A 14,722-nucleotide genomic window follows, 5' to 3' on the forward strand; every position below is an offset into this window, starting at 1 on the left:
AACCTCACCCCACCCTCGCTCCCCCCTTTCTTTGACTCTTGCTTTTCCAACAGATAGGCTAGCACATGTAATAATCTGAAACCTCCATGGCAGGATACACATATAGCATAGCAGCAGACAGCAGCAAGAAGAAAAGTGACAGCTTTGCTGGTTCTAGCTAATTGAGGCGCTGCCATAGGTCAGCATGGCTGTGGGGAGTGGTGGTTGTGGTGCTCCTGGGTGTAAGAAAGCTGATGATGAGGCTTCAGTCGCTGCAACCAAGAGCTGAGGCACCTGCCTGCCCATTAGGCCCACCACACCAGAGCCTAGAGGTTCCTCCATCAGCAACACCAGGAATCATTACAGACACACAAACAGACAAACATGTCAGCCCTACAGCAGATTCAGCAGAGTAAAAGGAGAGTTTGAGTCTGAGATAAGAGGTCCTACAAATAACAACCAAGATGGAAGACGTATTGACAGACAGCACCTCCTAAATGTGCGTGCGCATGCATTCAGCGGAGACGCTATCGACTCTGTCTGAGTTAGCCGTGATCTGCCTAAAATGGAACGCCAGGAATTTTCGACTCGCAGAGGAAATAAGAACAACAAAGGCATGAATAAATAATGCCATCCTACTTTGAACTGTGCATCAAAGTGAACACCGTCACCCACGCGCACAAGTGCATGTGCAACCACACACACACACACACACTTTCCATGGACAGCCAACCACTGTATATGGAAAGCAGTAATCACAGAGAAGTGCGAATGATATGTAAATGCTTCATTTTTGCAGGACGAAAATTTGAGCGAGAAGCACAAAAAGTAAATAATTAACCAGTGTGGGAAGGAGATGAGACGTAACTTTCTGCTGGTCAAAGAGACGAGTCATGGCACATTTGACTTTTATCATCATACTCTTCTGCTGTGAAGAGTGTTTGTGTTTTTGGAACAGGCTGAGGTCAAACACCAAAGACACTGTCTGAAATTCAATGACTGTGGAAGGCAAGTGCACATCCGTAGCTTGTGTGCACCATTTACTTCAGCTTTTGCTGGTTCATTTAGGGCCCTGTAGCTTATTCCTACCATATTGTTTCCAGTACAAAGCAGGAAGATTAAAGCTTTTGCAATTTTAGGTCATCCAGCATATGACTTGCTAGAGCTGATGCCCTAATTTCCATAAGATGTGCAGGAATGCTGATAATGAATACCAGTGATTCTTTTAAACTTTGCTGTGCTACCTTCTTTAGTCCAGACCACTACAGTAATTACCCCACGTTTATGGTCTTGTTGTGTTCCACCTGTGGGTATGCGGAGCAAGAAGCCAGATGAGGTGGGGGGGGGAGAAGGAAGACTGCCCAATACAGAACAGAGCACAGCAGATACTATTGAGTCAAAAATAACATGACTAGCAGTAGCAAAGGTTAAGGGTGGGTTGCAAGCTGGTTTGCAGAGACATCATAATGCTATGGTAATGAAATCAGCTGATGTGCCACCATCACAGGCTGAATTTTGCAGTCTAACCTAATGTTACGTTCGATGATTGGTGCCTGTTCTTCTGGGTAAAATCTCTGTTTCTACAGAGGTTCAATGTACTTAACCCATAATCCAAATAATCCAAACAAGATATAATCTAAAGGGTGATTTACTGTCTGAAACGGTGTGTTTAGAGCAGTCTGATGCCTGAGCTTTTGGCTCACAGGGATTACTTTGACATGCACTGACCTCTTTATTTGAAACCTCAGTCATGTTTAATTTTAGCATCCACCAATGTAGCAATATATATATGCATGACAGAAAATAAGGCAAAAACATAGCAGGTCCATTTTAAAGAACCAAAAGAATAAAGTAAAGAGAGCCGCAGTCTGAAAACTGGGTAGAGACATCCTTAAGAGCACATCCCTGTCGATGCTGAAACGTACTGAGGAAAGAGAGCGTTAAGTTCTTGTGTGGCCGAGCTGAAGCTCAGACTCGAAACCAACAGAAAAATCTGTGGAGTGAGTTTAAGATAGCTTTGCGAAGATGCTGCAAAAGAAGAATCGGAGCAAATCCCCAAATCCACATACGCCGAGCTGATAGAGAAGACTCGAAGCTGAATCCACTGTCAAAGCACTGACTCGGGGCTGAATACTTATTCAAATTAGAGATATGAGATAATAAAGTAGCACAGTTCTGTATTTCATTTTCTTTCATTTCTAATACAGAGACAAATAATATCTTATAACACACTTCACCTATTCGCTCTATGTTGGGAACAATTTTAACCAAAAACTTTATTTATATTGCAAACAATCACTGCAAAAAAATACGACAGCGTTGTTGTGTGAATGGTTTTGAGGACCAGTCAGTGGTTTGGCTAAGGGGATGCCACAAAGTCCATCTGGGCAACACAGTCAGCCTGCATGTCTGACAGACACACACGCACGCACACACGCACGCACGCACGCACACGCGCACACACACACACACACACACCTCTCTGTGCTCTCAGCATGAGATGCAGAGGGGGCGCAGAGGCGTGAGCCAGGGTGTGTAGGCCAGTTTTTGCCACACCTCTGCTCTCCCCGGAGCTCTGCAGACTTCAGGGGGAGTGCGGAAGTATCAAAGGGCCCGTCTGAGGCGCACAACACCTCTGACAGGGTGCTTCTTAAAATGCCTATCAGATGAGCAGACATTTAGTCTGTCAGTGAACGACCATTTACAGAGGAAGCTTCAGTGTTCCCTCGGGCATTAAGTAAATAGCGGTGCCACACTGCCACTGCAGTGAGGAGACACTGACATGGCTAATGCTGCTGGAGGAGCATGATGGATCCACTGTTTGGGTTCACTAATTGCTCCAGTGCAGGTTGACAGTGGGATTGTCAGGGCCTGTTAGCCGGGGAGCTTTGCCGAGCTACCTGGGAAACGAGCTAATTGAGCTCCGAGTTCTCGCTCATTATTGGTCCAGAGTGTATCAAACAGTCCAAAGGAAGAGGCTGGATCTGCAGCACACTCAAAGAATTAGAGGAGAAGCTGTGTCTGCTGTAGAGAAGTTGTGAGAAGGATGCAGTGTGGCAAGGTGCTTGTTCTCGGCTTGCCCAGGCCCCACACACTCTCACACAGCACCACCACCCCATGAATCCCCGTGGCTACACGGTTATTACTTCACTAAACCTAAACCTTTTCCACTCCTGCTCCCAGGTGGAGGTTTGACCTTCACAGTCAACTCGAGAGCGCAGTTACAGGCGTTTTATTTTGAGCAGTAAAAATCAACTAAATTATGCATTAAAGGGTGGCGTCGCATTTTTCACATCTGTCATAAAACAATATTCAGGTGCACCGATAATACCTCGACTCGTGAGACTCAGACTGCAGAAAAGTTGAATTTTAGCCCAGAACACAGGAAGTGCATTAGGATGGGACGCTTCAATGGTCTGTATGCACAGAGGCATGCTAGAGCCCAGGTGATCTGGTCACCTGACTGAATTAAATAAAACAAATGTGAGTCGTCAAAATAAAGACAAAGGAGTTAAAACAGATAAAGTGGAAGAGAAGGTGCGAAGAGTGAGAAAGGTAGTAATATAGTGCAAACTTTTAATGTTGCTCTGTTCTTCAGTGCACCATCGTTCGACAGTGCAAAACTTTAGCAACATAAGAAAAAATATCAGAAACTATGAAAAAGGTTGAAATGGCCAAAATAATAGTTTAACAATAAAAAATGACTAAATATCCTCGCGTTGGCTGGACAATTGGACTGTTTAATCAGCGGTAAAGTTACGCTTTAAGTAAAAGCAACCACTTTAAGTCTGATATTCACACACAAAAAAATAACATAATTTGAAAAACTCCAGGTATTAATGTGTAGAAAATTACCTCTGCTACAAAAAAAAAAGCATTAAATGCAACAAAGTGTGGCTACGTTTTCTTAACAACAACAAAAAAAACTAACAAAAAGAATCAAATATTGCTGCCTTTGTAAGTTTTGAACATCTCACTTTTGTTGAGTGAAATAGCATCTTTGTTACCGCAATAACGGCGAGTACTGGCAGGGAGTTTCCGATAAGCAGCTTTTGAATCAGTGCGCACAGCAGGAATAATAGCAATGGTAATAGTTTTGTTTTTGTAATTAATATCTGCGAATCTCTTACTTCTGCAGAGAGAGTAAGAGCGCCAGTGTTGCAGCAGCACCTTTCATATCTCCAGGACACGCGCTTCCACTGAAAGCGCCTTCTACTGATAAATTATGAGTGTGAGAAAAGAAACAAAAAAAATACATATCAAAGGCGGTTTTGTTTTCTTTCACCCACCTCTCTCTGTGTCATCTTCTGCTTGTCGATCTGCCTGACCTTGGGGCTGTTGGCCAGCAGGTGGCGTAGTTTCACGTAGCTCTTCCACAGCTTCTGATACCTGCGGACGGTAAATAAGGAGGTGACATGCTGACAAGTCCACTCTCTCTCTTTCACTCTCTGTTTCCATCCTTTGCAACAACACATCAATATTTCATTTGAAGCTTGCCTGATATCAAACATAATTTAACAGCAGCCAGCAGCCACTGTTGCATCAGCTGCTTGTGTGTGAGGGGCAGTGGACACAGAAGAGTCAGTGTTTCAGATGTCCACTGTTTGAGCTGTGGGCAGAAGTTCACACACACACACACACACACACACACACACACAGATACTCACAATTTTCTGCTCACGTCGTAAAAAAGAACGAAAAAAAAAAAAGGGAACAGACGTGACACTGGCTCGAGTTATCTCGCAACCTCATTCTCATTTTCTATAAAACTCTATTGTCTTTCTTCTCATTTGCATCTGAAAAGAGGCACGGAGTTATCGGCAAGGTGACATGTAGCCATGATACCAACCACCTCCCCCCTCTCTCTCGCTTCCTCTCTCCCTCTCTTTTCAATCAGACCCCCTGATTGATGCACCAAGGGCCGGGTGTGACCGTTCTGCTCCCATTCAGGAGACTTTCTCCTCATTTACCCAGAGTTATTCAATTATGATTGGTGGGATGGAGGGGCTTGGGGGACAGGATGGCGCGCTGACAGGGAGAGTGGCATAAAATGACAGAAGGAGTGAGGGAGAGAGAGGAGGAAGGAAGGAAGGGTGGAGGATGAGGAGGGAGGTGGTGGTGATGGGGTATACTGTGGAACAGAAGAATTATAGAGCTTTAATAGCGGGGACTTCATTAGAGACTGAGACGAGGGAATGAGGCGGCTTTACCGCCCCGATTATCAGCTCACCAGCACCTCCGCACAGAAGCCCCGCTCGGACGAGAGACGGAGAGGAAGAAAGGGAGAGCGAGATGGAGAGAGAGAGAGAGTCTATCCAGCCTGGGAGGCCCCCTCGTCCCCAATCCGCTCCAATGACCTTTCCACAGATCTGCTGTGTGCTCTCAGGGTAGCGCTGCCGCGGCTCTCGCCATTCCCTGCACATGCTTTCATTAGCATATGCTGCCTCTTTCTTTCTCTTCAACCGCCCCCTCCCCTTCCTCCCCCATCTCCAGCCCTTTTCAAATGTAGACCACTGCTGGCTTCATCTATCTGTTACAGTAATGGCGCTTTGGCATTCAAACACAGCTTTCCGGCTTCAAAATTCCACAGTGGAATTTTAAGAACAGTGTGGAAAAATCTGGGAAGTGAAAAGTGACTTTTATGTTTACTTTGCTCTTTCATATACCCACTACAATGATGAAGTACAATACTTGTAATATTGGCCTAACACCACCGTCTCTGTATCTGGGTGCTGCATGGTGGAGCAGCTGTCCACACCCCTTTTACGAAGGCCCAGAGTGGGACGACTGTCTCTTCTGGTTTGTAAATACGCTCCAGAGCGCTTTAAGGTGCAGATAAGACACAACGATAGGGACGCATTGATCAGATATTAGTCCGATCCTTACTCAATAAACCATCCACACAAACTGATCCATTTAACTGTGTTTGCCTCTTTGTTTCCAGGACTGCAGCAGCTAGTAGGAGCACTATATAGGAGGAAGTTAGCAGCACAGCAGCAGCAGTTTGGAGGGATTTTACACCTGATACACCAACAGATTTATTTATACATTTTGTTTTTTTTTTAACTGTTTTTAAGGAGTTTGACATGACTGAAAAGCTGAGATAAGACAAAGCTTTATTCAGTCAGAAAGACTTAGGGTAGAAGCTAGAGGGACACTTGGCTAAGGGTGCACAGATGATTGTAAACAGTTTAAGTTTATTATTTTACTTCACATGCTGACGTTCGTGTGTGTGTGAGGTGATGGAGAAAAAGGAGAAAGCAGCATGACTTCAGCTTACAGCTGGATGCAGTAGCTTTATGATTCTCTTCTCTCGATCTTGTCAAACGCGCTGGTCTGCAGGTTTTTATACATGTTATTTGTTTGGTCATAATTTCTTATATTTCGGAAGTTCCACATCAGGTTACGGTTAGGTTAGAGTCAAGAATAGTTTCCGACTACGTTGTAACGTAGATTTCCCGCTGAAGTATAATTCATCCATTAGTAACTTTTCCTTCTTTAGCCAAACAACCTGTTATAGGTGACTATGTGCTAAACCAAAATAATCTAAATTCATAGAAAAATAACAAAACTATTTACAGAAACATGAAAACAATTTAAAAAATGTATTATTTTAGCCTGGTTTTCACATGCTGCATCTCATTTCAACTTTTGCGTTAAACCGATTGTCTTTTCAAGCCGTTCTGCCCGCACTTACAGTATCTCAGTCCGATTTTTTTCCCTCCATGCATCAGTAAGTCTACAAACTAACCCTGTCGCTGAAGAGCTTCTTTGAAAAGCGAGAAAGAGCCAAAGATGAGACACCAGAAGAGTGTCAGAGTGCCAACAAAAAGAAAGCTGCATTTAAAAGAAAAGATCAACAATCTTACTGAAATCAATGGTTCATCTCAACAGGTGATTCAAATGCTCTGTAAAATAAGTGGCGACCAGACAGCTAATGAAGCCATGAAACAAGCTCAAGGCTCCCAATGCATGAAGCTGCTCCATGGTTAAATCAAAAAAAATAAAAGTAGACAATTTTAATCCATTAAACATCGTAAATATTAAACCTTTTAATGGGGGAAAATATAAGTTTTATATATTTGTGTTTAAAAAAGGTCATTTATTGTAAAGAAAGTGTATAAATTCCTTTATTTCTTTACGTTTCTGTTGCTTTAGTCTTTACATTGCACTCTTTGCCTTTTCAGACCAAAGACTTGACTCCCAGTCATCTGAGAAAAATGAGAAGCCTTCAGCATTACAGGACCTGACAGCATCAAATCAACTTCATTTTGCTTTCCTCATCAAACACTGTGCACCGTTTTATTTCCATTCTCCTTAAACGTTTGGAAAACCCATTTAAAAATAAAGACAGCCGCTTTTGCGTTCTGTGAAATGTAACTGCAGTGAGCTACGCAGGCACGGATAAGAAAAATGATGCATGGAAACACTGTGTCAGTACGGTGTCACTGTCAGTGTCAGGAGAAAACGGCCCAATCACGGCTCGGTATGCAAATTATGAGCTCAGCTTCAGGCTCATGAGTGACAAGAGACTCTGCCACTCTGAAGCCGTACATCAGCGAGGCATGAACGTGACGGCGTTCGGTTCAAACTCGAGCCACGCTGGCGGCGTTGTAGTTATTCAGCGAGACCGACATGAGAACCCGACAGCACGTTCGAGGGCTTTTCTGAAAGAGGGCTTCCGCCTCCTCTGCATAGTTTTTTACCCCTTCTCCCCCGTGTGTGTCGCTCCTGCTTTTCTATACATCTCCTGACCTCTGTCATGCCATCACTCCTGCCTCATTGGTCGAGCTGGGGTAGCTCGAGTGGCAGCCCCCGAGCGCACGTGTCCAGCGGTCGGCGCGGAGGGAAGACGACAACACAGCATCTTCAGTCTCCCGAGTTAATATATGCTGCTGCTGTGTCCAAGACTCCCTCTCTGTGGCATTGCTGCAGCCGCAATCAACACCGACTCCTGCCCTCGCTACACGCATCATTAGCAGTAGTAGGAAATCCTTTCCGCTGGTCTCTTACTACTCGTTTCTGCATCGGCTAATGATGTCCCAATCCATCCATAAATTTGTCGTTGTCTGCCGCTTTGAGAAGTTTGACGTGGCAGCAGGGTGCACGGGGATGAAAGTGCTCAGTGGACAGACTGCTAAAACGTGGCAGCAGGGGAGAGGGGACATTAGAGGGAAGAAGCAAACTAGTTCTGCCTAAATGGATTCCCTAATGATCATCCTCTTGTTTGCATCTTCATCACCACCATTTTCCTCCCGCACCTCCCCCTGACTGTTACGCTTTAAACCAGACATTTGAGTTAAAAAAGAAAGCCACAGGTTTAAATTTAGCATCAGAGTGCAGGAGTTGTGTGCCGACTTTTGATTAGCGATGTTGTCGCATCTCTTTGAACACCTCAGAGACTGCCGCTCACATGATCTCATACACTGCTTTTGTTAATTATGCAGCGGCACAGTACAGTATTCCCTACTGCAAGCCCTCCGGTGCGTGTATGTTGCATTACTATTCACGAGACAAACCGCGCCAGCTCCCGCCGCGGAGGCACCCAGCGGAAACCCGGGACCCGTGACGACGCATGTAAAAATGTCACGCCGCTCGTTTTCTCTTCCTCTTCCTCCCCTTCAGCTAGCGCCACTCCTCTTCGACATACGCTGCTCTCGTCTTTCCTTGACGTGCAACGCCGCCGGTTCTTCTCTCGCCACCGAACGAACGAGGAGCGGTGGGAACGAGGGGGCCGGTGAGCAGCGGGGGAAGATATTTATCTGTGCATGTCGGCGGCCTTACTGGGGGTCTCCAGCGTAGCTTAACTGCGCGGGCCGTATCCCAAAATGAACGATGATGGGGAAAGTGATGACGTCTGGGTTGAACTGCTCCCTGTCCAGTTGGTCGATGCGCACCGAGCTCGGTTTCTGCGGGGGGGGGAGAAAAACAAAGAAGTCAGCACAGCGAGGAGAAACATATTTACATAGCTACCGGGCAACCATCAATCAGTCACCTGCTGCCAGCATGTGAAATAAAAAATAATCCACCCAACAAGGGTCATCTGTCACAGGCGCATAATGAGATGAGGCCCAGATTGTGCTCGTAGCGTGAGCGCAACAATGATAAAGCGATGCCGGGGATGGCGAGCTAACTTCTGACGCTCTTATCGGGGAGGAGATTGACAGGCAACATGTCCTCGGCCGACTCCCAAATCACAGTTAGCCTGTCAGGCGTGTGGTGGGATCAGAGGAAGGGGCCGCGGCATAAGGAGCGCTGATCTGCATGGCAGATGGCTGGAGGCCTGCGCTCACCTTGACATTAGCCGCGTCCGCCCGTCGCCGCCTGCATGCAAACTTTGATTAGAGAGCGAGAGGTCGGCAGGCAACTTTGATTGTGCCGTTAAAGCGACATAATCAGGTTTGATTGGCGGCGTGATTGCCCTGTTTACAATCCCGACAAATACACTGTAAATGCTAATTCACAGATCTTAGGCCATTTAGTGTCCTCAGCTCCACCACCTATGCTTTAATTCACCGTAACAGATTGAAAGGTGATGGCGTCAGGGGAGCCTTGCGTGATTGGCATCGGATGCTTTCACTCGGAGCAGCATGTGACCTTGGTGTAACGCAGCAGGTGAGGGCTTTTCACAGAGCGAGAGTACGGACGGGCTGACCTACACCACTTAGCCCTGAAAGGACATTTTTATTGATTAGGGAGCGCTGTATGGTTTACACTTAAATACCTGCAAGAAAACACTTGTGTTTGCTATCAATTATGTGACTGACGGAAATGAGAATGCCGCTGGTTTGGTTTAATTAATCTATTGATAAAAATGCCTGGTTACAGTGTATTTTTCCAACTTAATTGCAATGTTAGCTGCAGTTTAAACTGTGTGTATAATGAGCCACTTTATTGCCATCTGCTATTTGCTGTGCTTGTTCTCTACTACATTTAGTAAACTTTCCCACTTCTGTTTTTTTTATAATTGATTGAGCCATTTTGTTCTATTTAAGTATTTTTAAAGCTGCTTTTATTTCATTGAACACTTTTCTTTTATTATACTCCATTTTACTGCGCTGTTACTTTATTTTGGATTTAACAGAAACTTCCCACCTCAGATTTATCTGAAAGAAGTCGAGGGGAAAGATTCACTTCCTTAAAGTAATTATGCATGACGACTTAAGCTAGGTCGTTCCTGTTTTTCAGGATAAATATCTGATTATATGGCTCTGTGAATGTGGTCTCACAGCTCATTGGCTGCTACACTCATAAGAGTATTTCAAAAATTCATACTGGGGAAAACGAGAGAGAAACATCACAAATTTTGAGCATAACATTAACACAATCTTGCTCTTTCTAAAAAAGTTCACGTGGAGCTGGCACATGGTGTCATTCCTGGGGAATATCACAGTGAAGTTTCCATATTATACACTTAATATCTGCAAAATCATTCAGCAGATTTGGACTGTTTTAAAAGAAAAAAAAGTTAGGTCCTTGTTTATGAGAAGCTGTAAATCAAATATCAGTCCCCTGCCTGCAAAAATGTGGTTTCTGCAGGCCTTTAAATTTGCTGTCAGAGATCAAATTTAAAGCATCCATCATTCTCTGTTAAGCTGACACTGCTGAGAGTCCGTATTCATAGAGCCACAGTACCAGGTATTTACCCTAAAACATTCGAATGACCGAGTGCAAGTAGTTTTCGAGATAATGAAATTGAAAATGGCTCCTAAAAAGATGCGACTGCCATGCCTTGAAAAGCATTTTGGAGAAAACTAATAACAGCAGGAGCCTGAAATTGTGCGTAACAGGGAATTTTTTTTAAGATAAATCTGAGATGTTCAGGTGGGAGGCATTTCATAAACTGACATAATGTGTGTTTTGGCTGCTGTTACAAAACATCTGGGATAATAAGGCCTTCAGCTTCTCTTTCCTCCCTCTCCTCCTTGCTACAGAGTGGCGGGCCTAAATTGACCCTTGCCAGGCCTCACAGCGGGAGATTAAAAAGAAATAAATCCAGAAGCAACAGCCTGAAGAAAGTGCAAGTGTAAAAAACAAAGGGTATTATGAGTTCATATGTTTTGCCTGCTCAGCTGATTGGCTGCACATGTTAACTAAACCAGAGTGCCAAGTTATTCATGGCTGCATCTCAACAAGGTTAAACTTGATTCGATGTACCACTGCTGGTAGAGCCTTCGTCATTTTATCTTTAACCTGGAAGTGGGAAATAAACACCCTGAGGTGAGTTCACGCCCGTCACCCACCGAGCACGTGCACAGCTGCTAGCGCTACACTGACTGAACTCTCATCCCCGACCAATCGCAGCCGCCGGGCATGACAACTTTCCTGTTGGAAACTCTGCCCTGGACTCGGGGAACTTGTGATTGGCATGTTTAAAATATTAATTTTCCAGCATGTTTTACAGACAACACACAGGAATGGCAGTGATTTAATCAAAGCTTAAGGCGCTGGGCTTAGAGCTGTAAATATTTTAAAACCATGCTTGGTCAGAGAGAATGAAGTGGCTGTAATCAGCCATCCAAACAATCACCAATATTGGAAAAAGCTTCCTGGGAGTGTTGTGATCCATTGCTTTGACCCTTGCCTCTGATAACTCTGTTTTCTTCAAAAAGGGTAAAGCTCCAGACACGACCTCCTTAATACACTTCGTTTGACTGGCGGTCTAATCATTTAAGTTGAGCGCAGCAATGGAAGACCATTATACACCCACGGTATGGAAAGCCTGACAGCAACAATTCAGTTCTGCCAGGAACAGCAGTTGACTCAATAACTCACCCACACCAAAGGTTACACAATCACATTCACTGCTCATATGCAACATCCTTGCTAGCAAGGACATCTTCACCTTTACCCAGACACAATTTCTGTACCTCCTTCATAATGTGGGCCACACGAGAAGGTTAACCAACTTTGACTGCGACATAAAAACCTTCCTGCCGTAATAGTGCCGATGACAACAAACGCCCTGGGCATAAAAGGTGAGGCTGCTCGTGTCACAGGCTAACAGGAGCAGCCTCATTCCTGCAGTGTCTGAGGGGACGTGCAAACGTCCTTGAAACGTCAGACAAAGCCACCTCGGTGTCGTAACAAAGAAGCCGAGGGCCTCACCATGCCCGGGTTGGTGACGATCATGCCCTTGCACTCCTCGGCGTACTTCTGCCACGCCAGCTCCTCCCACTGCAGCATATCTGCAATCTCCTCCTCAGGGACCAGGGGCTTGCTGCTGCGTAGTAGGTAGAGCAGCACCTGATGCATTGACAGCACCTCCTTCCCGCCATCTGAGACATTTCATAAACACAAAGAAGAAATAAATTAATAAAGCCACGTATGCATAGAAGCTGAAGACAGAGTTCAACAGATATTTATAGTTAATGGGGAAAAAAAGGAAAATGTAAAAGCCTCACTGCAGTTATAGGAGGTTAACTGTTTCTCCGAGCATCCATGTGTTGTTGTATAAAAAAATAAAATAAAAATCAAGAATGCTGTTGGAGAATATTCTCTGTTTTATACATCTAACCCGCCTCACCTCTGCCAACTCTCAGTTTCTCAGCCAATATTCAGCGAAAACATACTGTGAAAATGTCCCCGTGCATTACAATGGCACTGTTCAGGAAGTGCACAGGTGAGCAGGGGAGCTGATGCAAGGTCGGACGGCGCGCGATACGTGAAGGCACATAATGACACGCTTATAATAACAGTCCGCCCTGAATTACAAGATCAGAAATAAGCTGAGAGGCACCGCACACACACATATGCATGTGCAGAGAAATACAGCTGAACACATGCGTGCAATCACGCAGGTCAAACAGAGGCAGTTTAATAGACACTCATGCAAAATTGATTGACCTCCATTTCAGATGGACACAAACCAAAAAAAAAAAAATCCACTGTCCTCTCAGTCCGGGATGCATTAGGACTAATGCACACCCGGCGACTCTAAATTCCAAACACACCGTCATCGTGCTCTCACTGTAACTCCCCTGTTTGCTCTCTGCCTCTTTCCCCTTTACAGATCACATCAGAAACACTGGATTGGGTCTTCTGGCGCTTTTGTAAAAGAGACAGATAAGTGTTTGTAGCCGACTAAATTGGGAGAACTGGGAGAGAAATTGTTTTTTGATGGAGAGAAAGTAGGTGGGCACGGCTGTCATGACAAACGCCGCGGTAATATCATAGTGCACCAGCACCATCATGTGCATCAAAGATGAATACCAGGCAGACACGCAGAGGCTCAGGCACTAACTCCATCTGCCATTTTACCAAGAACGAACCACAACTATCACCATGAGTGTAAAAGCTTTGAGTGGATATCGCTGGAGGAGAGTTTTTTGGTTTTAGGCAACGTGAGACAGCTTAAGAATTACAGACCACAAGAGGGAGACAAATGGCAAAAAAAGATGGTTCTGTGACGAGTCCTACCGGGCAGAAATCTGACAAAACGTGGCATGAAATGGAACCGTGGGCATCCAGAGACCTCCCCGTCAGACTCCGGATCTGGAAAAAAGACATTTATTAATGACACAGTCTTACGTGCTTTTCACTCATTATTAAGAGTCTAACTTTATGAAATTGAAATGAAGACCCCAATTATTTAAAATAAGAGTTATTAATAAGAATTCAAGCTTTTCCTTCATATCATGGATGTGACTCTAAATGTGAATTACTATGTTTAATATTTAAAATGTTCTCTGTATGTGTAATGACTGCAAAGGTTAAACTCATATAGGATTAGGTGTTGGTCGCCAATGCTCTCTGCCCCCATCTTATCTCCTCATTATCGCTCTGACAGGTATAATATAAATGCATGATCTGTGCACATTGTTATCAAAAATGCAGTGCTGTTGTAATAATGGGGAAAATTACATTGTTTTAAACACCTTTCAACACAGTTCTCAACAGATTTTAACCAAGGAGAGAAGAAAGCATAACTTTATTACTAAGCAACAAAAAAGATCCATTATTTAGTTTTATGAGCCTTGTTATCCAACTATATATGCATCCGAGAAAACATTACAGCAAGTAAGTTTATAACAGAATGCAGTTCCTCAAATGGCCACTGGGGGCTGACACTAAAAGTGAGTCCCGTGGTAAAATATATTTCACAGTTTTCTTTTTTTTGTTTGTTTTGTTGTTGTTTTTTTTAACTTACCTGTCAAAGATTATTACTTTTAAAATTTTAAAATTAGAAATTTGCCCATAGTGATTGACAGGTGTCTCAGCAACGTTATAATAGTGGATTAAAGCTAACCTTAAAACTAGACGAGTCATCGTAAAACTTTGTAGTTTACTGAAAAATAGTCTAACAAATGAGTTTGTACGTACAAAACTAATTAAAATCACATTAAAAAGATTTAGTTTTAGGCAGTTTTGACAAATATGCCATAATCTGCCTGATGAGGCTTTGGTGCATCCATCCTGAAGAATTTTAGTAAATATATATATATTTTCATCTGTAACAAGAAAAAGCGTAATTAGAAAAACTGGAGTTCCAAATATCGACCTCTTGCCGATGGTGTCTGTTCCCCTTTGGATCATTTTTAACGCAGCTACCGACCAAATGATGGGGCTTGAAGCACTCATCTGAGAAAGGTGTGCTCCACTTTGGGCGAGTGAAACACTGAGAGGCAGTCTGTTGCAGCAGCTCATGATGTTGTTTTTAATGACTTCAACATAAGGTTGATTTTCCTTGCTCACTGTGTTTTAGGCAAGATCGAAACAGCCACCTTTTGTCTTGCAGTGAAGT

At 44.1% G+C, this 14,722-nt stretch overlaps 1 protein-coding gene across 3 annotated transcripts in view; it reads right to left on the minus strand.

Moving 5' to 3' along the window:
* drosha (drosha ribonuclease III) overlaps positions 1-14,722 on the minus strand; it is a 151,137-nt gene that overhangs the window by 116,586 nt on the left and 19,829 nt on the right. For all 3 annotated transcript variants that reach the window (XM_086306751.1, XM_086306750.1, XM_086306752.1), the window contains 4 exons: positions 13,399-13,473; positions 12,088-12,257; positions 8,764-8,888; positions 4,269-4,368 (listed from right to left, as the gene is read on the minus strand). In XM_086306751.1, coding sequence (XP_086162877.1) covers positions 4,269-4,368; positions 8,764-8,888; positions 12,088-12,257; positions 13,399-13,473 — 470 coding nt within the window. The remainder of the gene's footprint in view (positions 1-4,268; positions 4,369-8,763; positions 8,889-12,087; positions 12,258-13,398; positions 13,474-14,722) is intronic.

Source organism: Aulonocara sp. 'chitande type north' Nkhata Bay, linkage group LG9, assembly GCF_057382095.1.
Source record: "Aulonocara sp. 'chitande type north' Nkhata Bay isolate Kocher_YH1m ecotype deep benthic linkage group LG9, A_spYH_male_GT1.1, whole genome shotgun sequence".
Classification (NCBI taxonomy): Eukaryota; Metazoa; Chordata; class Actinopteri; order Cichliformes; family Cichlidae; genus Aulonocara; species Aulonocara sp. 'chitande type north' Nkhata Bay.